General features: G+C 40.6%; 2 protein-coding genes across 3 annotated transcripts in view; one reads left to right on the top strand and one right to left on the bottom strand.

The window, feature by feature from the left end:
* The first annotated feature begins 3,797 nt into the window (after window positions 1-3,797).
* Window positions 3,798-7,725, top strand: pck1 (phosphoenolpyruvate carboxykinase 1 (soluble)). The gene is made up of 10 exons (XM_017429208.2): window positions 3,798-3,901; window positions 4,098-4,390; window positions 4,725-4,909; window positions 5,008-5,211; window positions 5,333-5,520; window positions 5,615-5,777; window positions 5,888-6,112; window positions 6,222-6,353; window positions 6,484-6,579; window positions 6,692-7,725. Exons 2-10 carry the CDS (start codon window positions 4,167-4,169, stop codon window positions 7,183-7,185), a joined length of 1,911 nt encoding a protein of 636 aa, XP_017284697.1. The 5' UTR covers window positions 3,798-3,901; window positions 4,098-4,166; the 3' UTR covers window positions 7,186-7,725.
* Window positions 7,726-16,205: 8,480 nt separating this feature from the next.
* The window catches only part of pmepa1 (prostate transmembrane protein, androgen induced 1), a 35,365-nt gene continuing 26,084 nt past the window's right edge, over window positions 16,206-25,486 (bottom strand). For both annotated transcript variants that reach the window (XM_017429214.3, XM_017429215.3), the window contains exons 2-6: window positions 24,189-24,235; window positions 23,823-23,930; window positions 22,664-22,717; window positions 22,242-22,582; window positions 16,206-20,614 (exon numbers count right to left, since the gene is read on the bottom strand). In XM_017429214.3, coding sequence (XP_017284703.1) covers window positions 20,299-20,614; window positions 22,242-22,582; window positions 22,664-22,717; window positions 23,823-23,930; window positions 24,189-24,235 — 866 coding nt within the window. In that variant the 3' untranslated portion in view covers window positions 16,206-20,298. The remainder of the gene's footprint in view (window positions 20,615-22,241; window positions 22,583-22,663; window positions 22,718-23,822; window positions 23,931-24,188; window positions 24,236-25,486) is intronic.

The raw sequence follows: 25,486 nt of genomic DNA, 5'->3' as shown, positions 1-25,486 counted from the left end.
CTGTTGTATTTGTATTTATAGTTAATTTTTTTTTATTTCAGCGTTTTTGTCTGTTGAATAGAGACCAAAAACAGTCAAAACTGAGTGAACAATTAACTTTTTGGACCTGGTGGCCACAAAAAATCTAAAATGGTTTTCACAACTTGTTACTTCACCTCCATGACGCTGAAGAATGACATCACAGCTGCAGCTGAAGTTAAACAGTTATTAACCCGTTTAACCTCCTGCTTATTGATCGGGAGCGTTGCGTCCGTGACTTCGAAGACTCGAGGATCTCAGGGATTGATGGATGGAGTCAGCAGAAACCGGTCCTGCTGTTTACACTCAGTCTGCGACAAAATGCAATCAGTCCTTTGTTAAAAGAACTCTGACTTCATGGAAAGTTTGGGCTCCTGATCAAAATGTCTCCTGTGTATTTAAAAATATATTTAACTTTGTAAATATAACTTTTTTTACTTTCAATTGATCTAAAACAGACAAATTTATGCTCATTTAAACCAAGAGTTTCACCACTTAAATGCAAAACACTGAATAATTTCAATTAATGTAGATGTAAAACAAAAATAATAATAATAAAAACTAATTAAAGATGTTTGATGGCAAAGCTGCTCATCAAAACAAGATGGCTATTTTTTATTATCAGTTCAGGAATCTTGGCTTCTTTCCTGATTTTAAAACACTACTAAAATTAATGAAAATTAATTTTTTAAAAAGCCGTTTTTTTAAGGGTCATGTGAGAGATGAGATGAGTCAAAGAGAGAAAGAAAAATACCGTCCTGCTCAAATTCTGACTGATGGTCCTTTTTATATCCATCAGTTTTAATTAACAAATCACTGGTCTCATGTCAAAATGTGTTAAAGACAAACAACAAATAGGTTTGTATTTGTGCAAATAAATAGGTTTGTAACTTACTTTAAACATGATATAATTTTGTGGAACTTGTGAGAAGAGGATCAGAAATAAAAGATGGTTTGAATGCAAGCTGTGATATTTTTTTAATTTATTGCACAAATGTCCAAATGTGGCAGGGTTCTTTTTGATCCCAGAGCGTCCCAAAAAGCACTAAAAGCCTAAATTAAATTTGAAACTTAAGTTCTGAATGTATCAGATCAAACCAGAGAACATTCTGGTCATTTAGCTTCACATTTATGCTTTTAGCTCCATTTTCTTTTAAAATATACAGGCTATTTTTATTGTAAAGTGCTTATAATGACTCTTTTTGTGGCAGCTTCACAAATTTCTGTGTGGATTATTTTCTTTCTTACAAATATTCATGTTCCAGTGAGCAGAAAAACAAATAAAAATGTGCTTTCCTGTTTCAAATTTCATGACACTGTTTGTCAAAACTTGTGCAGGAGCTGGAAAAACACAAAACTGAAGATTCAGACCTTGTCTAGGTTATCATTTTATTTGGCACAGCAGGCTTCAGTCGTATTATAAGCTCATTATAATCACAAAGACACAAATAAGTTCATTTTTGCTTGTAAAACATCCAAAAAAAGGTTAATTAGAAATGATTGAAACCAGCTTGAACGAAGACAAGTTGATGTGAGCAGATGTGAGAAAACAGGACTGAAAACACGATTTGTCTGAAGACTAAAATGAAACAAGCTTTAAATTTATCTGTATTCGTTTCCAGGCTCCAGTAAAAAGAACAAACACCTGCTCTGTAATCCAGCGGCAGACATGTTGGAAGTCTCTTTATCACCTGAAGACACCTGAGGTTGGCTGAAAGACAACAGAGCTGTCATAAAATGATTCAGCGGTCCGAAGCCTGAAGACTCTTTCAGCATGCACTCAGTTTGCCAGGTAATTACGAGAGAAACGCCTTTAAACAAAGACTCATATGTTACACGCTGTGCTCATTAACTCATTATTCAGCTGGTATAAAAGGAAGCAACCATAAATGTTATTAATCTGCAGGGTGTCTGACTTTTATGACTGCAGGCAGGTTATTACACAACTCAGAGCACAGTTCATAAAACACCTGAGGTCTTGTGTAACCTTCAGAGCCAACGTTGTGTCGTTCTCTCGCCTGTTCGTTGAGCTTTCTGCGTACTCCGGCTCAGTTAAACTGGCTGATGTTGTCGGTGGTTCCTATCTGCCCACACAGAAGTTCAGACAGCGTTTAAAGGAGGAAAAATCAGAGTTAAATCAGTATTTTCTACAAATACAACCCCTTCAACAGCAATAACCACTTCTCATTAATACCAGGCAGAAAGTTTGGAGTAAATACTGTAACTAACACCAATAAAAGTCAAATTAATTTGATCTTACAAGTGCATTCAAGTTTTGAACAAATGCATTATTTAATTAAATTCATCCCTGAGGTCAGACTGCAATCCTCAGTGAAATGATATAAACCAAGAGCTTCATCCCAGACTACAGGCCTTAGTTTGCTGCATTAAAGGTAAAGTTTATGACAGGAAATTAGAAAAAAAAAAAAAAACTAAATTAAACAGTTTGCATGGAAGTGTTGCAGGGGAAAGTTTCTTCTCTCTGAAACCAACATGGCAGCTCTCAGGTTTGAACCACATCTTCTGGAGCAACGTTCTCCGGACAGATGAGACCAAAGTTGAGATGTTTGCATATAATGTTTGAAGAACAGCAATCACAGCATGTCTGCACAAACATCTCATACCAACAGCCAAGCACGGTGGTGGAGGGCTGATGATTTGGGCTCCTGGCAGTCCTTAACTCAAGACCAAAAGATCCTGGAGTCAAACGTTTTATTATTTTACTCAGTTAGAATCATTCTGGAACGTACAACAGCGTTTTGGGCACATTTTAAGGAATGTGTTCAAGCATAATGTAGTAATAACATGTTTCAATCTGCGACGAAACATCTTTGGATTTTAGAAGTAAATTAAAATCTGGTCATTTTGGATTAATAGGAATCATTCCAAAAGAAATGAAGCACAGCAGCAAATTTATTGGACTGAAAAAAATCTCTTTAACTCTTAAAGAGCTGCTCATTTGATAAACTGTTTCAGCTTCTTTTTATCTATCATTATTGATTAAAAAAACATAAAAGAAGTCAACCAAAAAGTAGTAAAAGTCTAACCTGCAAACTGTTGATAACATTAGACTTTATTCCTTATCTATAATCTCTGATACTTTAAATCAATTGCAAACATCAGAACTTCAATCAGCAAAGACTAAATGTCGCTCAGAGTTCCTTTTTTATCTAAAGTTTCCATGCAGGACATGCAGGCGTGCACACGAGAACAAGCCCCCGTCTTTCAGCCAATACAAACGAGGCCGGCCAAGATGTGTCCTACGTCACGCTGCAGCCTGACAATGGTGAACCCTGAACTTACATCATTCACTGCCGCGTGCCAAAGTCACAGCTTTCGTAACAAACTGCAAGAGGGCAAGAGGCTGTTATTGCAAAAATCAGATTCAGAATAAATCGAACGTGAATGAAGCATAAATTTAAAGCACAACATGCAGGTATTAAAATGAAATTTGGAGAAAAAGTTCTTAAAAAGTGGAAAACTTTTGCATCAAAAGTGTTGCATTACATGTTTTTTAGCATTCACTTTGCCTTTCCTTGCAGGAAAGCAAGTCTAACAGCATTAATGAGCCCAAAGCTTCCTGTCTCTCACTCAGCATCCAGCTGACGGCAGAGGGGAACCGGTTTCATGAAGAGAAGTTACGTCCTGCCGCTGGTTACTGATTAACTGACAGCCTGATACACACTATCACAGGGTCATGAGCACACCTCATCACACACCCCTCTCCCCCCTCCTGGAGGGACATCCCAGCGTATAAAAAGAGCAAACCATCTCCAGATCGGACACAGCGGACCGAGAGTCCTCAACCCGACTGGGAACAGCCGACAGACACCACAGCTGATGAGGCCAAGCTAACAGTCTCTGCTCCGAAAATCTCCTGAAGGTAACAGAAAACTCTTTGTTTTTGTAGCTTTTGTGCATCACTTAGTCTGTGCAGCTGAGAATTAGAAATCTATGACTAAATAAGTTAGGAAAGTCTTGTGCTTTTAGGAATATAAGAGAAAAGCTGTTTCTGTTTCTGTTTATTCATTTATAATTTGTTTTTTTTCTCCTTCTGCTTTTGTTTTTCTTCACTCCAGGCTTTCAGACGTCATCTTTTATTCTTTCTTAGTCCGTCGACTTCCCGTCTTTGCAGACTCTCCTTCACCATGCCTCCTCAGATCCAGTCCCAGAACCAGAGCCACCCCAGGCTCCTGCAGGGCGACCTCACTTCCCTCAACCCAGCGGTCCGGGAGTTTGTGGAGGCCAACGTGATCCTGTGTCAGCCTGAGTCCATCCACATCTGTGACGGCTCAGACCAGGAGAACCGAGCCATCCTGATCCAGCTGGAGGAACAGGGGATGATTAAGAAGCTCACCAAATATGAGAACTGGTAAGGGGGTTGGTTTTGGCTGGTTTTTAGTGGAACTGGCAGGGTAGAAATAGGATAAGTTCTAGTACTTTTTTGATTAGCATCTGGAGCTTGAGTTAATTTTGAAACTGAGATAATGTTGATCTGGGGAATTGAGGACAGTTTAGATTGACAGCTGACCTAAAGACAGTACACAATCTGACAAAACACCAAGTCCAACCGGTTCAGCAACGTATACGTGACACGCATAGTGTCTGTTCATCCCATAGTTTGATTTGATGAGAGCTTATTATTTTACGAAGGAGTACGCTCTCCAAATTTCTTCTTCTGATTCCTCTCATTCCTCCTCCTGCAGCTGGTTGGCCAGAACTGACCCAAGAGACGTGGCCCGGATAGAGAGCAAGACGGTGATCGTCACCCAGAACCAGAGGGAAACCGTGCCCACGCCACTGGGAGGCGGAGTTAGCCAACTGGGACGCTGGATGTCCCCAGAAGAGTTTGACAAAGCCATGGCTCAGCGGTTCCCTGGCTGCATGAAAGGTAGAGACCCTTGTATAAACGTAGAGAAGAGAAAAGTAAAACCAAAGCGTTTCTTTATTCCCTGGCATGAATGTCTTGTGTCGTTTCTCTGTCCTCAGGTCGCACCATGTACGTGATTCCTTTCAGCATGGGTCCGGTGGGTTCCCCTCTGTCTAAGATCGGCGTGGAGCTGACTGACTCTCCCTACGTGGTGGCCAGTATGAGAGTAATGACCCGTATGGGGAAATCTGTGCTGTCCGCTCTGGGAAGTGGCGAGTTTGTTCGCTGTCTACACTCCGTCGGATGTCCTCTCCCAGTCAAAAGTACGTCTAGAACAATTAGACATTTGAAATACCTGCAAGAACTCATGCTACTACAAGAGGTTTTTTTTTCCAATTTCAGACCATTGATTCAAATTAATCAGTTGTCTGACTGTTTTTTTAGAGCCTCTGGTTAATAACTGGCCCTGCAACCCTGAGCAGACTTTGATCGCCCACATCCCCGACCGCAGACAAATCATCTCATTTGGCAGCGGTTACGGAGGAAACTCTCTGCTGGGAAAGAAGTGCTTCGCGCTGCGCATTGCCTCCCGCGTCGCTAAGGAGGAGGGCTGGCTGGCTGAACATATGCTGGTAAGGACAGAAAATATATATAAAGTGTGGCCATTTATGGGTTTCACAAACAAGCTAATTGTTCGGATGAAACCTAAATATTTCTCTTGTTCAGATCCTGGGCATCACCAGTCCTGCTGGGGAGAAGAAGTACATGGCAGCAGCCTTTCCCAGTGCCTGTGGCAAAACGAACCTGGCCATGCTCTGCCCAACGCTGCCTGGCTGGAAGGTGGAGTGTGTCGGAGACGACATCGCCTGGATGAAGTTTGACAACCAAGGTGAGGGGCTTCAAAAGTCATCAAGTGGCCTTTAAGGACAACGAAACTGCAAAAATATGGCCAAGTAGTCAAACTAACAATGAACTGTTCCATATTTTCTCTGTTTTTAGGCAACCTACGTGCCATCAACCCTGAAAATGGCTTTTTTGGCGTCGCGCCTGGCACATCGGTCAAAACCAACCCTAATGCAATGGCGACCATCGTTAAGAACACCATCTTCACTAATGTTGCCGAGACCAGTGATGGTGGTGTGTACTGGGAGGGAATGGACCAAGAACTGCCTGAGGGAGTGACGCTCACGTCCTGGAAGAACAAACCCTGGACTTCAGAGGAAGGTTAGAGGACTGCTTGTTTTTTCTACTTTCTGTTTTCAGCCAATCAGCTTCAGAGAACATCATCATATCATGATCCGAAAAGTTAAATCGCTGTCTTCTCTTTTTTAAGGAAAACCTTGTGCTCATCCCAACTCCCGTTTCTGCACGCCGGCCGGTCAATGTCCCATCATTGACCCACAGTGGGAATCCCCAGAGGGAGTCCCCATCGAGGCTATCATTTTTGGAGGCCGCAGGCCAGAAGGTGAGAAAAACGGACACTTCATTAAACAAAAGGCTTCCATCTTCTCTCATCCCATTCCTGATCCATCAATCTAATCATCGTTTTACCATAAAGTTACTAGATTTCTAAATCTATTCCTCGTTTCCTGTAGGTGTCCCTTTGGTGTACGAAGCCTTTGACTGGCAGCACGGTGTGTTTGTTGGCGCAGCCATGAGGTCAGAAGCTACAGCAGCAGCCGAACACAAAGGTAAGAGTCTGAGCAGAAGGAGCTTGTGTGTGTTTTTAGTTTTTTACAGTCTGCTGGCCCTCAGAAGTCAACAACATTCACTCACCGTCTTTCTCATTGCTTCTTCATCCAGGAAAGGTAATCATGCACGATCCTTTCGCCATGCGCCCGTTCTTCGGCTATAACTTTGGCCAGTACCTGTCCCACTGGCTGAGCATGGCCGACCGCCCTGGTGCCAAGCTGCCCAAAATCTTCCACGTCAACTGGTTCCGCAAGAGCCCCGCTGCTGGCTTCCTCTGGCCCGGTTTTGGTGACAACATCCGCGTTCTGGACTGGATGTTCAGGCGGATCGATGGCGAGACGAGCGGCGTGCCCTCTGTGGTGGGCTACCTGCCCAGCCACGACTCCCTGAACCTCCAGGGCCTGCAAGGGAAGGTGAACCTGGAGGAGCTGTTCTCCTTAGATCAGGAGTTCTGGCAGCGGGAGGTGGACGAGGTGAGGAAGTACTTCACCACGCAGGTGAACGATGACCTGCCGAACGAGGTGACCCGGCAGCTGGAGCTGCTGCAGCAGAGGGTGAAGCAGATGGGAAGAGAGAGGAGCTGCTACATAAATGGATGTGATTAATGATTTTAATCCAGTTTGTCACACAGCTGACCTGTAATTCCACAAAGTATTGTCAGCAAACCTCCAGCAAATGAGCTGAAATCTTAGATCAGTTAATGTTTTTTGGCAATTTGACAGATTTTTCTTCTTCCTTGAAGAATGAGGCTCATAACCTCAACAAAAAAGAGACCCGTAATTGTCTCCATAATTCTGTTACCTAAAATCCTTCTTTTTAAGGAGTTCTTCGAAGTCAGATTTAGGTTTAAGACTACAGAACTCAATATGAAATATTTATTTCTCTATCATCCATATGCTGTTGCATAAAAAAAACCTTTGTGCAATGTATTGTCTTACTTTTTGTTTGTCTTATGTCTATTTAATAATAACTTATTCCAAATGCACGACATCGTGTTATTGCCATATTGGATGGCTCAGTTCCCTCTTTCATTGTTTGTTGCCTTAATTTATTTTTATACAGTATTAGTCTTTGTTGGTTCTGTTTATTGTAATTTGACTTGTTTCCAAAAGAGAAGATGTTAATAAAGGTTTTTAAAATGATCAGTGATTCTCTTCTGAACTTTATTCTCTTAATGTTAATTCATCATGACAGACAAACCTGCAGACATTGATGCCACACTTTCACTTATAAGACCTGATTACCTGCAACATGTAGTCCAGATAAAGTGAATAACAGTAGTAATTATTATTATCTCTAATGTTTGATAGGCTAACAGAGATTAGAGAACAAACAACCCAACAGAGGAGCAAAGAGATGCTGTGTGAGAACGATAAACAGAGAAAGCAATGATTTGAATTCTTCAGGGTTTAAATACAACCTGTGGACCAGGAAAACTCCGTAAAACCGACCATCTGTCACTGACCAACCAGCCGGGATGTTCTGAGCCGTTTGCATTATCAGGCACATCCTGATGCATGCTCAATAATCCAGGTAGAAAAACCTAACGAAGTTGAGTCAGGTCCTCTGGACGATTTCTTCTTAGATGATACGTTTCGTCTTTTATCCCAAAACCTTCTTCAGTCTGAGGAACTGCAACAAACTCAGCCTGAGTGAATCAACCAGCTGGGTGTGACACCCAGAGCTAGCTGTTCACCTGCAAAAGAAGGACATCAGATTAACGATCGATCGTTAGGATCCTGATGGCTGCTCGCTGCTGCCCCCCTCCTGCCTGACTCAACCTTGTTAGATCATCAGGCAAACACGTTTCTTTACATTACATTACGGGACAGAAGTCAAATATCTGGGTCACTACATCACAGACCAGCTCTGTGATGATGATGACATATATCGGCAGTATATGCCCAGGCAAATACGTTTAAATGTGTTCTGAAGATGTAATGATAAGTTTATTCAAAGCTTACTGTACATCTCTATACACGGCTCCTCTGTGGTGTAAATGTAAAAAAGCTAGCATGCAGAAGCTTAAGGTTGCTTATAACGACTCTTTGAGAATTCTGCTTAAAAAACCCAGCTTCAGTAATGCAAGTGAGATGTTTTGCACATGTCAGGACATTTCAGGCACTTCTGAGAAAAATAAAAAAGGAAACTCAGCAGTGGGATTTATATCCAGTCTTTTGTTTCTAGATAATCAATCCTCTTCATCTGAGAGGTTAAATCCTCGCTGTCATCATCCGAACCGTGCGGGCTCGCTTTGGTTGCTGCAGCTGTTTCACACGACGTGAATAAAGAGGGAAACAAAGTTAATCATCACTCGCTTGTTTTTGACTCTAAGATCTGAAAGCGTTGCACTTATTTATCTCACACCTTGTCTCCATTTTTTTTTGTTTCATCTGAATGTTTCCAGGAACACAAACAAGTCGATGCAGCGTTCCATTAAAGAGGAATCACGGAACAGCTAACGATTAATGGATGTTGCTCTACAGCTGATTAACTTTGGGAGACAACATAATTTAAGATGGCCACCTTAAAAAAGCCTAAAAACTTCAGTAGATACATACTCTGAGTGCAACTTATTGTGAGATCTTTGCTCAAAACTTCCTAAACCTTTAACTTTAATCTACAGCTGCTCAACATTTGGTTTCATCCTTCAGATTTCTCTCATGTTTCCTTTGGAACTGGAACAATTCTTTGAAATAACAATAATTTATTTGCTGTTTTCCGTCATTGACAGGAAATCTGAACGTTCTTCTTCCGTTTAGTTGTCTTATCTGAGAAATTATTCCCTCTCAAACATGCAGACTCATAATTTTAGTGTTTTCCAATCGTCCTGTTTCTGAGCTCAGCTCTTATCTTGTTTTCTGTTTATGACTTTAATCATTATCTGTTATTTCATACATGTTGCTTCTTTCTTCCATGTTTTTATGATCTTGTTTCTTTAACTTTTTACACATAACACAAAGATGTGCATTAAAACAGAACCTTTAAAGTACAGTGAACTGTTGGTAGTTTAAGCTTTAATAAAGCATTTTTATGATATATTTGCATGTTCTTGTTGATTTAATGTCTTTGTTTAAACCTACAGGAGCTGATTCTGTGCCAAACAGATGAAAATGTCTCAGTCTGGGGCTTTTTGCAGGAGTATAAATGTAAAAACGTGAAGGATTTATTCTGACACTTTAATCTGAGCTGTTTGTGAACGATGGAGGAAGCAGAAAGAAAACTGAGCTCTCTGCAGCGAATCTGATGTTTGAAAGCTCACAGTGATGCTAAACTTACTTAAACCAGGAAATGGACAGGTGGATTTCAAAAGTTTGGTTCAAAATTAAAAATTTGGCAGGAAATAAACAAGGAAAAGCCATCTGAGCTACTTTTACTGGCTATGTTCTTTATTTCTACCTTTTTGTGATGCAGCTTTTAAAACAAACAAACAAAAATAACTTAACTCAAGCAAACTAAAACACCTTAATAAAACTCCTGCTTTCTGGATGGACCTTAGAGCTTTGATGGAAACAGATTTATCTTTATTGATACAGTTTGATGAGTAAAAATGAAGAAAATCAAATAGATTTTACTTTATATTAAAGAATTTAGATACAACGTATAAATTTATGGATCATTGGCTAGTTATGGACATGCAAATTTAATGAGGATAACTTTCATATAAATGCAATAAGAAAGGATTTATTAAATGTATAATCTTACTTCTTACTTGACTTCCTGTTTGAAATAAATCTGCTCTGAACTCGACATCAACCGAAAGGTCAAAGTTGAAGAGTTTTCTGGTTGTGTGACATGAAAACTGCGCAGCAGAATCAAACAGTTTATCTGTTCAAACAGAGATTATCTCCCGGAGGGGAAGTTGTGTTTCACCGTCAGGAGACGGATTTCAGACTCAGAACATTTTATCAGCTGCTCAGATAAGAGTCCTGCTCTCTTCTGCGGGGTGTCAGCAAACATTTAATACATTTATCAAATATTCAAATACAATAAAGACATCAAGACTTCATTTTTCCTTCTTCCTTTCCTCCTAGTTTAAGTTCCTCTCTGAAAGTCTGCAGGTTCTTAGTGTCTCGTTTTTAAGTGCCTCTTTTAAAACAGCAGATCTGAACTTTATTAGACATTTTATTTATTTTATTTGTCTGGTGATATTTCCTTCCACCAGACAAAGTCAGCTACAGTACTGTCAGGAGCTAAAACCTGCCCAGGAGATCACAGGAAACTGGATGTAAGTGATGCAAACCCCAGCCAACCACTGCCTCTCCACGTGTCACACTGGTTGTTTGGAGATATTTCACTTAAAAAAAAGAAACCTTTAAACCACCCCAGAACTGTGTCGTCTGTGCAGAGCGAACCCAGACTCATGTCGAGTTAAAAGAAAACTGATTTATTCACAAAACGGCTGACGTGGCTGCAGACAAAAGCAAACCTTCCTAAAGAAACACGAGGAGGAGGACGCTGCTGAAGAGCAGATTATAAAGGCAGAGGCTGATGAGGAAGTGGACACAGGGGACTGATTAGTAACTCGGGACAGGTGAAGGTGGGCGTGGCAGGCCGGCTGGAGGACAACTGAGCTGAGGACAGGTGATCTGTGACACAGGAAACACAAGAAAGAACTAAAACAGCAAAAAGGGAATCACAAATACAGTGACAGCATGAAATGAAACACAGAAAAATGACTCAAATCCTCAGAGGAACATGAAGGTGAAAAGAAATGCCAGAAGGAGACAAAGTGGGACTGAAGGAGTTAAATCTCCCTGACAGCTCAGATTTACTGCTGATAGTCTCTCAATGAGCCTTTTCCTGTTTTATTCTCCTGTTTTTTGCTTGAATTGTGTGTTTTGTGCAGTCATCATTTTCTTTGGTATTCAAATCTGAAAAGATGTCACGGAGTTGGACATAAAAAGCTTTATAATTAAAAGAAAAGAAATGGTTCAAAAGGTTTAGTTGGAGTGACTGAAGCACTCAGACATGACTGATGTTATTAATATGCTGTTTTATGAAATCAACAAGGTTTTTCAAACAGTAATGAAGTCGTTTTGGTTCCTATGAGAGGTATGAGAGCAACAGAAGGAGCGTTTAAAGAAGAAAGAAATAACATAAAGATTCAGACACTTATTCCTCTGTCACATTTTTATTTTGTTCATTTTGTTGCGGCACATCGCTGCAATAACAGTAAAAGACACTGTTTTTTATTATAAATCAGTGATTTTAATTTAAAGAAAGTCTGAATTTATTAGTTTCCCAGCTGAGTTTTACATTTCCTGCTGCTTCAAAACTTTCATTCAGCCTAAAATATGATGAAACGGACAGAATCATCTTCAGGGTTTAAACCTTAGGTTGGATCAGCTTTCTGTCAGACTGAGACAGAAGTTTAAAGTTTGTTGAGAAACAGAATAAAATCCCTGGATTCTCCCTGAAAGTGAAGCTGTGTCCTGAAAGTAGGACAGGCAGAGTCAAAGGTGGCGTCTTATCGGCCTCTGAGCTAACAGAGCTGACGTAGTAAAACCACTCTCACCTTTTATAAAGCGTCAGCAGTGACGTCCAGCTGTGGGCCGGGGAGGGTCAAAGGTCAGGGGGGGAAACTCCAGCTAAAACTTCACTCAAACGTCCAGTTTTAAATTCACACTTGAAGATTAAACTCTTCAAATCCACTCAGCTGACCTCCTTTTTCAGCTCCTTTTAAGGTCATTTTTACAGGATTTTTTTAATTGTGCCTAAAATTTTAATCCATAGCAACAAAATTCGACCAGTTTTGGTGCAAACCTTGTGCACAGTCTCATGCAACATCACGAGACGTCCCGCTCAGAGTAGGTTTTATAAATGACTCTCGGCTACTACCACATTTTCATAACTGACATATAATCCAGCCTAATGTTGGTTAGCTGTGGGAGCCAATTTTCTGCATGTTCATCCATTAAATATTTTACTAACAGACAGACACATGAAAACACAAACATTATTTTTAATATTATTATCATCTTTTGCCTTTTGGACCTTTTAATTGCATCACTGCTTTTATTCTTGTAAATTTACTAAAAAATGCTCCTTAAAACCCATTTGTGGTGTAGTGATCATATAAATATATGATGCAGATAAAAGATAAAATATTCTCCAGTATTTAAGTTATTCAGACTCTAATATGTAATAAAAGATATTCTGTAGAACTGCAGGAAATCCCAAACACAAAGTTTGTGAAATGATCCCTCGGTGATCCTTGGAACGAGGTCAGTGATCAGCCCACATTTTTTCATCATCTCCGGTAAATCATTCAACCTTTTCATCGCTGAGTCGTAAAATAAACTGAAAGGTGTTTGTCGGGTGACGAGGCAGGACAGCCTGAGGTGAGAGTGGAACAAACTTTAAAGGTGAGGAGCCAATCTGCTCAATAACTGGCTGTCAATCATTTATTAACCAATCAGACGGCTGCCAGCAGACACACGTGCACTGAACATCTAAACCAGTCTGCAGCAGGTGAATCTCTGCAGCTTAAAGCCCACATCAATGAATTAATCAGTTAATTTCACATCCCGACAGCAGGTCCAAGACATCCTCCCTCCCAGAAAATCTCAGACATTCCCAGGCCCGAGAGGATCCATAATCCTTCCAATGAAGCCTCGGTCTGTCCTGAAGCCTCCTTTCAGTCCTGGTCCTCAGGGCCTCCATCCTGCAGGTTTTCCTTGTTCTTCTGCTTCTGCAGAACATGAAGAGGTGATTTAACCTCTGAATCAGGTGTGTTGGAGCAGAGAAACAAGGAAAACCTGCAGGATAGAAGCCCTGAGGACCAGGATTGGACACCCCTGCTTAAAACCCTCAGAAAAAGGGAAACCAGGAGGCATCTTGATGAAACACCCAAACCTCCTTCAGGAGCAGCGGCTCTTCTCTGAGCTCCTCCATCCATCCGTCCATTTTCTTAACTCCAGTCCATCACAGAGACACAAAGAGACAAACAAGACGTCCATATTCTTACTCACCAGGGACAATTAGGAGTTCCCAGTTAACCCAATAGTCCTGTTTTTGGTCTGCTGAAGGAAACTGAGAACTACGGGGAGAAACCTGAGACCTTCTCGCTGTGAGGTGACAACTCTGAGCCCCACAACTGTCCCACCACCAACCTTCATCCGTTAATATCGTTTTAATTCACGTGTTTCAGATCTCACCAGTTCTGTTTCACTCAGGTCAACTTTCTCCTAAATGAAAAACTCGTTAAAGGTTCAATTCACACCTTAGATTAAAATCTTTAATCAGCAAATCTTTTTTTTCATTTCTGAACCTGGAAAAAAACGCAGCTCTAGGTTCACGTCAGACAGGTTTCAGTTCAAGTGTCTTTTTAAAGATTTGATTTAATTAAAACAAGTCAACGAACACATGTCAGGTTAATTCAAAGAAATATCAAAAGTCTCAAAGATCAGGGTAAACTGTAACGTCATCAGGCTCCTAGATGGAAATCATTTAAAAGATTTTCTTTTAAAAGCAGAATTTTGTGTCTTTAGGAGAAGTCTGGATTCAACTACCTGATTGTTTAGTTTGATTGTTTTATGGTTTATTGAGGAAAACACATTGCATTTCAGTGAAAATGACCCATGACTGACATTAGATGAGGTGAAAAATTATTCTCTGCAGGAAGTATGTCACCCCTCGGGTATTAAAGCTGTAAAAGTTGTCAGAAACGTCACTTCAGGTCTCAATAAAGAAAAATAAAACATTCTGTTGCAGCTAAAGTTCATCCATTCATCCTCTGTCTCTTTCACTTCAGTTTATTTCATTTAATGATTTATTTGGGGAAACATGATGTGTCTCATCAAAAGATCTATTCCTGAACTTAAAGGTTTGACGGAAAAAAAAGAGAAATGAAATAAATAAAATAAGTCGTTAACAAAGAGCCCAGAAATCCTTCTTTAAATTGTTTTTTGATTTGTTTACAACACAGAAATGTTGATTTATATCTTGTATTTGGTGCATTTTTAACCACTGGAATAATTCAGGAGTCAGAATAAATGTTTTAATAAAAAGAAAGAATCTTTCTGGTCCAGGAAGGTTTTAAAGTTTTGCTCTCTGGAGCTGAACATCAAAGAATCATTACATAAAAACTGTTTTTAACAACAATTCAGATAAACAAAGTATCTCATTTTACAACAATTTAAGAGTTTTTATGTTTTATCTGAAAACTACAGATTATTTTGTTTCTGCAGCTTCGAAACTAAAAGTGCGCCACCTGCTGGTCAAACGTCTGTATGACTTTCAAATGAAATAAAGGCAACATTTTTACTGTGAATGTTAGATTTTTCTTATTTTAAACAATCTGTCAATAAATAATCTGGTGCAAGTAATAAACAAAGAAATACTTCAGAAAATAACGTGTAAACAACAAACAGAAAAGGATATTTTCTTTAATATTTTGCTTTCTAAACCTAAAAAAAGTTTTATTTTACAGTTTGTGAAATTATTTCCTTTCTTAATGATTCATTTTTTAAATCATTTTGTTTCTTGCTTTGCTATAATTTGTTTTTACCACTTTACAACAAAGTTACACTTATAAGTAGGTAATTAACAAACCTGTAAACCTTTAATTTACCTGAATAAAAACACAGAACTTTATCTCATGAAGTAGTGAGCTATAACTGAATAATGAATCCTTAATGATGCTTTAAAGGGTTTAACTCATAAATAACCTGTTTATAAAGCAGTAATAAACCCTTTATTAACATTTGTACTTTTGATTAAATCTTGTGAAGTTCTGTTGTGTTTTTTTCTGTTGGGATTTAACATTTATGTTTAAGTTTATATTTAAAGGGAGAATAAAAGCATTCTGAATGTGTGTTTGTTTACATTAACGAACAAATAAATAAGCAGAAAAGACGCAGGATTATTTATAAAACCTTTATTTTTTTAATCGAAGGCTAACTGAAATGTGTCCGATTCATACCGAGTTCTGTGACAACAATAAACTATTGTTGAGTTCTGTTTGTAACAGAGAGGAAAGTAAAACAAACCAAAGAAGAAGGTAAATTTAATGAGCTGTTTCAATACACAGAGAAGCAGTTATTATCATAAAGTTGACCTCTGTGTGAGCCATGCTGCGACAGGAAACTCACACGGTTTACATGCTTGCAGGAATAAACTCCACAACAGGTGGAAGACTTTAACAAGCACTACGGAGGCCTATTTAAATATGCACACATCACACACGGCAACAAACCAGATCTGAAGATCTGATTCTCTAAAACATTGTCAGAGGAAAAAAAGGCGCCGCACAGCGCTGATTCGAAGAGCAGAGCGAGTAAAAACACGGCGCAGCGGGAGCAGAAAGACAAAAACAGGAGGTTTCTTCTTCCAGTGGCCTCCTGTGAATCACACACAGGTTGTTTTATTTTAATAAACCAAAACTGGACAAAGATATCCTGAAAAACCCAAAACGTCAGCTGTAACTTCTTAAAGATGAACCTTTTCTTCAAGAAAAAGGAATGAAAAGTTGAAATGACGACAAAAAAACAACAAGTTTCAATAATTTAGGAAGCAGCAGCTCCAGAGCTTCTGATTGTTGCCTTTCTACACACAATCTTCTTTTTACTCCTTATTTTGTTTCATGTTAGGATAAAAATGAGGTTATATTTTTTTAAAAAAGGCAAAATAAGTGAGTGTTAAACAGTAGTTTGCAGAAGGCACACATGGAGACGATGAAGATGTGATGAGGAGGAAACAGTCTGGACGTTTCAGCCTAAATGTGCTCAAACTACAACCCCAGTTCCAAAAAGGTGTGAAATAAAGAAAAACTGAATGAAATGATTCGCTAATCTCATAAATCTGTATTTATTTAAAATTAGGTGAACAGAAAACAGGTTTATGAGATTAAAAAAAACACTTAATTTTGTTTTTATTTACAGTTTAAACTTCGTCCCAACGCTGTCAGAACTGGGTTTGTAAAACAAAAACCAGTTTGGATTTCAGTCACCTGCTCGAAAAGGTCACTTCAGCTCCTTACTGATCTGCGGCTGTAGGTAGTTTTACGCTCAAATGAAAACAGTTTTTTGTGTGAACAGTGAAATAAAGTGAATAAACAACAACAACAATAAAAAAATCTTACATTTAAGCACACTACATTAAAATATAACTAATAATATCAAAAAAAGGCAAATAGTAGGTGTATTGCAACAATCTTTTGCGGCATCACTATCAAAAACATCTATCTTCATCGATCTCTTCATCACCATCCAAACATCATCATCATCGTCTGAGACGGCGGTGGTGGTGGCGGCGGGGGGGGGGATGATTGACAGCCCCCACAGGCCGCTCACGTCCCACCCATCTCAGCGCAGGCAGGCACACTTGTACGACGTAGCAACAATAACAAACATTTTCACAGACGGCCGGCCAATGGCAGCGAGGCTCGGCTGGGGAAGGAGCTCTGTGATTGGACAGCAGGCATCTCCTGGGAACAGGAAGAGCTCGTTCAGACAGGAGGAGGAAGAGGAGGAGGAGGAGGAGGAGGGAGGCCAGGTGTGTGAGAGATAAATGTTGGAGCTTGAATCCTGTGTGGTCTGCGATCAGTATGGTTTGTTTAGACTGCCGTGTGTGTGTGTGTGTGTGTGTTCCTGTCTAGACAGCTGGAGGTCTTTCCCAGGCCACATCAGTGTACACACACACACACACATTGGGACTTCCTGGCTTCAGGAATCAAACCAGCGGCTTGTAAACGAGCTGCAGCCAGAACTTTATAAATGTCTGCCGTGTTTCCATCCAGTTTCCTCCTCCGCCTCCTGTCGTCGTGGGGTTTGTCAGCCAGCGCAGACCTTTCCTGACCCTATTCGTTTCTCATGTGTTGTGTTTTTATCCTCATCATCTCTTACAGACAGCGTGTCCAGTCTCCTGATACCCGCTGCCGACCCGTTCATGCAGGAACCGTTTTTAAAACAGGAAACAAGCCGATCCGAACTCAACTTCCTGCTGTCATGGAGGGAAAAGAAGCTTGACTTATTTCAGTGTTAAGGATGATTTAAACTCTGATTCTGATCCAACCATCGTTCCCTCAGCTGCTTTGGGTCAAAAGATTCTTTATTTTCTGTTATTTTTCCTTCTTTAAGTGCTTCTCATTATATAAAACCAAGCGAGAGGAACAAAGGAAAACTTCTGATTGATTTTAAGCCTTTTTTTCAAACTTTTAAAGATAGAGAACATAATTCTACACAATCAGGAATCAAAAGCTTTTTATCTCTAATATAAAACAATAAAGAAATCTAAGTTCATCTACGAACAAAAGTGTTCTGGTTTTGGTTTGCAGTCTAAAAGCAAAGCTAAAGTGGTGCTCGTGATTGTTGCAGATCATCTGTTTGCTAGCAAGATTATTAAAAAGAAAAAAAAAACATTTTGTTGCCAATCAGGATTACTTTCCTCTCGTTAAGTGCTGGGAATCATTATTACTACGCAGCAGACTTTAGTTATTTAAAAAAGTATTGAATATTTTGGAAAATACCTTCAAAGAAAGACAGAAAAGACAAAATATAGATAAAATTTGATCATATCTGAGTATAAATCGTCTCCTCAGCTTCAGAGGTTTTGGCTGCAGTTTGGTTTGGTTCCTGCAGAGGGCGCTAATTTGCATAAAGACTGGACATTTCATGACTGGCTCTGATTAATTAAAGTTTTATTTCTGCACTTTTAAAGAGATGGCACAAGTCAAGTTGCTATTAACACTTGTGTCACTTGTCAACACGTCGGTGTGTCTAGTTTCAACAACTTGTCTTGTGCAAAAAAAAAATCAAGAGTTTTGTTCCAAAACCAGAAGAAAGAGGCTGAAAATGTGGAAGTTGGCGACAGATATGTGGACACAGCCATGAGGGTGAGGTTTTTTTGTTATTTAAAAACGAAAACAGTTTTCAGTTTGAGGTTTGTGAGCCCGAAGCATGTTTAAAGCTTTGGTGCACGACTCTTTGCATCTTTTAAAAGTGCAGCTCTGATCTTTCTGATCCATGAAGGTGAAGATTTGTTTGTTTGTTGAGGCCGACGCTGGCTGACAGAGGATTGTTGTCTCCTTCCTGCTGCAGTAAAGTGCTCAAAGATGCCTGCAAAAAGACAGACTCACCAGAGACCACTGTGTGTGTGTGAGCGGAAAGGCGTCTCAAAGAACTGTTTGATCCAAAGTGTTGGTTCTGATGTTTTTCATGTGTGCGCAGCAGCAGTGCACAGGCAGCGTATCAGCCGTTCAGGGCCTGTTGGGCGACTGGCTTCCTTCCTGAGTAACGCTCTACGACAGAGACATTAGCTGCCTCTCTCTTCTCACCCAGTGAACAAAAGTTTAGACATTCAAACAAAATAAGATTAAACAAACTAACTCTCCTACATGCTACTCATTTCTACCGTTACACACTAGCATCTTGATTAGCTCAGACATTTGTTTAATGACACAAAGTCTGAGGAACAAACTCTGATGTGCTTGCCTTGTTTGGTCGAGGTAGTAGCAGCCAGCTTTGGGATTGCTAATGATTCGGCCAAAAGGATGAGGAAGAGAGAGCTACGGGTTTCTGATTGGACCCACAGGTTGGCTCGCAGGACTCAGACGTTTGCATAAACCGGAGATTTGTTGTTGTTGTTAAATCAGTGGTACAGTAATAGTCTGAATCCGTTGACCCAAAGTCAGAGTCTTCCCACCAACTGATAGCAGCTGCCGTGCACTGGGCTGGTTCCACACGCTGGTGAGCCTCCTTTTTAAAACCCCAAACGACAGAGCTCCTTCACAATAAAAGTCCCTCTCAAACGTTCCATCTGCGCATACTAAAAAAATAGTGCAATTCTTTTCAGCAATTATATAAATAACTCTAAATTCGTGCTTTCCACTCTCGGTTTGCATACATGTGTGTGTATATATACTCCATATGTAACGAATGTAAAAGTTGGCACCCCAACGTGTAACTAATGTGTTTTTTTTTAAACTAAACAACAAATAAAACAAACAGAAAATACATCTTGAGGAATGCATCAAGTTTTAGAAGAAAACACTCCTGTTTCCCACCATTTTTCATCAATAAACTGCAGATTTCTTTGTGCAAACCTTCAGAAAACAACAGGAAAAAAAGGATTTCAGTAAAAACTCCTGCAGGAGTTGGTCGATGTAAGGCAGAGCTTTCAGCTTCAGGACGTTCAGCACTGTGCTACAACTGGTGAGCTAGTTTCAGATTACACTAACTAAACCTAACTGAAAGTACAGTGTAATGTGCCAACATGTCCCGCTGATGAAGCCGAAGCTTGGTGCAGGAGTGAAACTGCAAAAAACATGAAACAAGAAGCAACGAGGTGAGATTATCGAGAAAAAATACAAAAAATCTGCAAAAAACAACAAGGCTGATTCTTTTCACAGGTGTGGAAATGATGAAATGTTCTATAGGGACAAACAAAAACAAGTAAATATTTATAATGAACGATGTGGATCAGTCCCCCTCTGCCCCTTGTCTCTACGGTTCCGACTTCGGCTGGAGGGCTCCTCAAACAGGAAGTGATGCAAGAAGAACCAGATGTTCTTCTGTAACTGTGCTCTGCAGGAAGTGATGTGTTCTTACCTAATGAGAAGCCCTCAGCCCTTCCCCCGTCTGTGGGACAAAACTGACCCCACATCAGCGTTTGACCAATGCTGACCAGTTCTGTAAGCATCCACAGCGGGTTTCCCAATCATGTGATCATTCCTCACCGTCCGAACGGGGAGTCGACACATGCAAGAAGCAGTCCTGTCACACCTGCTGGGGCTTCTGGGATTTCTCCTTCGTGTTCCTTGTGTTCCTGTTGTCCACACTCCCTGGCTGCTGAGGCAGAGGTCTGAGCAGGCCATGTATGAGCGAGGACGGCGAGGATGGCGAGGCCTGCGAGGACGACACAGTCCGCTGGTTGTGGCCGGAGGTCAGGGTCGTCGGGTGGTAGTAGTGCCCGATCACCTCGCTGTAGGTCGGAGGAGCTCCTTCAACCTGAGAGGCCTGTTTCTGCTGCCGGGACAAGGCCTCCTCCAACACGCTGATACCTGAATGGACGCTTGGGGGAGGAGCCTGCAAACTGAGCACAGAGAAAGGACCAATGAGAATTATGGGAGCAGGACGGAAACGTAAGCAAAGTACATTTTATTTATGTAGTGCCTTTTAAGACAAAAATCACAAACAAAGTAATGTTAAGTAAAGTAATGTTATGTTTAATCCTTATCAGTTTTTAATAAGTCTTCATCCAGGCTAGCCTAATGGACTGACAGTTTTTTAATCATTTTTCAGGCTTATAAAACAAGTCTTTCTTAAATAACAAGAAACTACTAATGTAGCATTAGCAGGGGTGGAAATTAGCACGTTCAACGCTCGTTACCGCCGCGCTGTGCTCGCGCTGCAAGGGAACTACGGAGAGCGTGAAAGGTCAAACAACTTGTTTTGGCGACTCTGTTATGGACAATGTAGACAATTTGTGGACAAAAACGATTAATAGTTTAAATAAATAATGACTTGTCTATTAACAGAATTGTTGGGGCAAATATTTCTCATTAAAAAAAACAAAAAAACATAATTCTTTTAGGAATAAAATGTGCTAATAATATCATAATACAGAGGAATAAACACAGTTAAGGAGTTGTTGGTAAATTATTTTTGTCCCATGTTTTAGAGGGGGAACCGATTATTTCAGGCGGCTGAAATATTTGGTTCCCCCCTGGTAACTTTTGCAATTTGCAGTTGCACCACAACTGCTTCCACCCACCTCAATCATCATCATCATATGGAATAACTTTTTGTCACAACATAAAATAGTGCCTGAGCATTAGACATGTTAGCTAATATTAAACCTCTACACTTTTGCATGACATGGTTTGCTCAGTTTATTTACGTTTTCTCCACTGAACATTACATGAATGCACGTGTGCAGAGCATCGATGGGCTGAGTTTATCTTGCCGATTGTGGTGCACATCCTGATCAGGCCACTGATACGTCCAGCAGCATCGGCATGCTAAACACGGACGTTGTTTGGTTGAGAAAACAGCAACAAACTAAACAAACGGTGTCATGCAAAAGTGTAGAGATTTATTATTAGCTAATGTAGCGTCCCTTTACACCAGCATGCTGTTTTATGAGCCTGAAAAAATGATTTAAAAACCGGCACTTGTTTGGTTTTGATATTAGCCTAGTCTGGATGAAGATTTTTGCCCCTTTCTTCATAATATGTGCTTTATGACTGATGTCACGGATGACAAAGGTCTCTCACAGGACATCACTTCAAAGACGACTGGACTATTCCTTTAAGACATAAAATAAAACATAAAACAGACTGCTGTCCAAATGCCTCGTCTAACAGTCTTCTAAGACTCTCTGAGTTGTTGCTTCAATAAATTTGGGTCCAGAAATTTAGGAGTCATGGCTGCAAAGGATCATTTAGTTTTTAGCCTTGATTTAGCCTCAGATAACAGTCTCTGATCTGTCGACCTCAGGGTCCTGGGGTGACGGAAAGCTGTAAAAGTTCAGAGACGTGTAAAAGTCCAGACCAGACCTGTGAACTGAGTTCTGTGCTGAACAGGAAATCAATGAAGAGAGATCAGTGAAAGTGACAAGGAACTCAAGAAACTGAATCTCATCAGAGCTGAGTGACAGGAAGCTCTTGCTACATGTGTTTTTATGAAGCAAACGCCCCTCCAGGTGTTCCTGTGGTTACCTGGCCTGCAGGCAGGAGGTGGACGGGTCCAGGGGGTGGGAGTCAAACACTGTACGGTTGGGAGGAGCCCGGACCGACTCGCGGTTCAGCTCCATCTGCTGCTCGGGGTCTCTGAGCTGCAGGGTGCAGGGACCCTGGTACGGCGGAGGTTCCTCGCCGTCTGACAGCGAGATGGTGGGGGGGAGGTCGATGAGGCTCTGGGGCAGGTAGGGGTACGTCGGCTGGAACCGACTCGGGGCGTATGTGTGCTGGAAGCGCTGTGACTGGAGCGGAGGCTGGGGCTCCCGCTGCAGGTAGGATGAGACGCCCCGGTCCGGAGGGCGCGGGTTATACACCTGATGCTGTGTGACGCAGAACGCTGAATTACTGCAGGAGAACGAGACCTTTCCAGCTGTTCTGGGTTTACTGTGAGCAGAACTCACCTCATTTAGACCACTGCTCGTCCCGGTGCCCTCAGAGGACCACAGAGCCCCCTCCTGTCACAGAAAAAAAATCCATCTTCACAAACTAAACACAGAAAACTGAATCCTATCAGTTTATTTCTTTTCTTTTCTAAAACAAAAGCTTCAAACAGCAGAGAAGCTTTTCTGTTAGCAGCTTTTTGTTGATGGTTTAAAGTTCATTTTTTATGCATGAGAAACTAAAGAACTATGCAACATTTTCTACATTCGTGGATTAAATATTTGTCCACTAGAGGGCTCTGCTACTGTTCAGAAAACTTTCCTCTCTGCTGTGCTTTCAGGAGCATTCTAATATCTTGATAAAATATGTATATTTGTCATGCTTTAACCTCAGACTCGGATCTAAACTAACACCCAGAACCGCACGCCGACTCATAGCTGACCCATCTGTTACAAACAGGAGACAAGGTGTGGAAGGTCAGCGCGGTACTTTTTTAACTCCTGTGCATGCTTTTTTCTTTCCTTCCAACAGTTTCCCGTCTGGGGGCATGTGTGTCAGTGTGTCTGACTGCTAATCCATGTTAACTGGGACACTGTCCCTCCCCTGAGCTCATCACAAGCTCTTTGTGTTCGAGAGCGTGGACCTCTCTGCTTGCAGACTGAAACCACACACACACACATGCATGGAGTGATTCAGGAAGCACGAGTGAAGTCATATGTTTGAGGAAGCCTTCGGTGTAAGTCAGTGCATGTGTATCTGGAAATAGACGCCCTTAACGAAGAAATGAGTCAGTGTGCTGTCTTCAGCCTGCAGCGGTGTTTAATCACTGGGATCGCATGCTGTCTGTCAGCATGTCTTTCTTCTCCCTCTGTCTTTCATTAGGACCCGTCTTCTCTGTGACTAATCCACTCAAACAAACAATCATTTCCTCAGCTTTTTACTGCAGGAAGTTGCGATAAAATAACTGTAATCGTAGCAGTATCGGTGTAGGTGTAGTTTCACTGCAGCTGCTCCTTTTTTTTCTGTTTTATCATGTTTTGTCTCTTTAATCCACAATGTTTTTATTTCTCTATATACATGCCTTTTTGTGTTTGCTGCAATCCAAATTTGACATAAGAATCAGGACAGATGATGCATTTCTGATCAGGTATTTTAAGGCAGTGGGTGAAATGGACTCACGCTGGCGAGCGGCAGGTGTCTCCTGCGCGTCTGGGCCTGTCGGGAGAGGACGGAGCGCGCCGACAGGCGGTAGTGGTTTAGCAGACAGGTGATGACCACCACCATGACCATGACCAGCACAACCACGACCACGAACACCACAAGGATGACCACCACAAACACCACCATGACCATCACCAACACCACCATGACGATGATCATCATGACCATCATGACCATGATGACCACCACCATGACCATGACCAGCACAACCACGACCACGAACACCACAAGGATGACCACCACAAACACCACCATGACCATCACCAACACCACCATGACGATGATCATCATGACCATCATGACCATGATGACCACCACCATGACCATCATGACCACCACGATCACCAAGATCTGGACAAATTCCAGCTGGGCTGCAACAGAACACAGAAAAAGTACGAGGTCAGTCGACAAGCGTTTGGGCCCTAAAATGTGTCATAAGAGTTATTTCAGCTTCAACACTTAATTTCAACAGAAGTCTGGGTGTGAGTCTGAAGAAAACAGCCTGAGTTGCATTTCTATGAAATATAAAACCTTCAGAAGACCCCTAACAACACGAACATTTAAAACAATAAAACAGACCTCAGCAGAACTCGTTATTAAGCAGCATAATTAGTGTTTTCTGTAGCCGGTTAGCTAATAATGCAGCTACACAGTATTAATCAGACAAAATGTGCTTTTTATGCTTTTCTCAAATGACCTTAAAACCACTGCTTGTTCATATTCCAAAAAAAACAAAATAAAATGATTAGAAACATAAAAGGTAGCAGAAATAAAAGATGATGAGGTCAATAAATAAAATCAGTAAATAGATTTTTAAAGTTTTTTTGGGGATTTTTGGATTCGAACTTAGGTTTCGATATAAATAAAATAAATTTTAAAAAATCCTGACGTGTTCCCTTTTCTCCTTTTAAACACAAATACAGGAAGTTTGTTTTAACACTGGTGGGAACATTTAGTTATTTATTTTAAAAGGGAAAGTGTGCATTAATTAACACGAGTTTACTGTAAATGTGCCAGATTTAACCATGGTGGCTAATTTTAATCTGCAGTCCAGAACAAGAAAGGAATATAATGAAATAAAACTCACAAACAAACAAAAGTGCACATGCATTAGTAGATTCATAAAAGCACAAATAAGTAGAATAAAATAAAGTAAAGAAAACAAACATGTTCAGTGTTTCAGAGCCTTGAAGACAAAAGAGAATAAAATTCTTATAAAATTTTCACATGTGAGTCGAAACCTGTCAAAAGAATTGAATTTAATTGTGGAAGAGCTGACTTTTGTGTGTTTTCAGGTCATAATTACTGATAAAATAACTTATTCAGCCTGAAACCCAGAATAAATAGTGTCCCTCCCGGCATATTATAACTCTTATTCCTCTTTTTAAAATAATATTAAGCCAAAAATAGCAGCAGCTATACGTCTTATATTTACATATTCTTTATTATGACTACAAGTTGCATAAAAGTAAACAGCATTAAAAACAAGGTCAGTGTCCTGTCTGTGTGACGGGGGGCTCAGACACGCACGTACACGCAGAGCCAGACACCACCACACAGACAGAGCTAGCTTTGTTTGGAGACAGTCTGCTCCATCCTCCTCCTCCTCCTCCTCCTCCTCC

Source organism: Kryptolebias marmoratus, linkage group LG4, assembly GCF_001649575.2.
Source record: "Kryptolebias marmoratus isolate JLee-2015 linkage group LG4, ASM164957v2, whole genome shotgun sequence".
In the NCBI taxonomy this organism is placed as follows: domain Eukaryota; kingdom Metazoa; phylum Chordata; class Actinopteri; order Cyprinodontiformes; family Rivulidae; genus Kryptolebias; species Kryptolebias marmoratus.
Note: the sequence above shows the minus strand (reverse complement) of the source record. Positions and strands in the feature narration are given on the sequence as shown.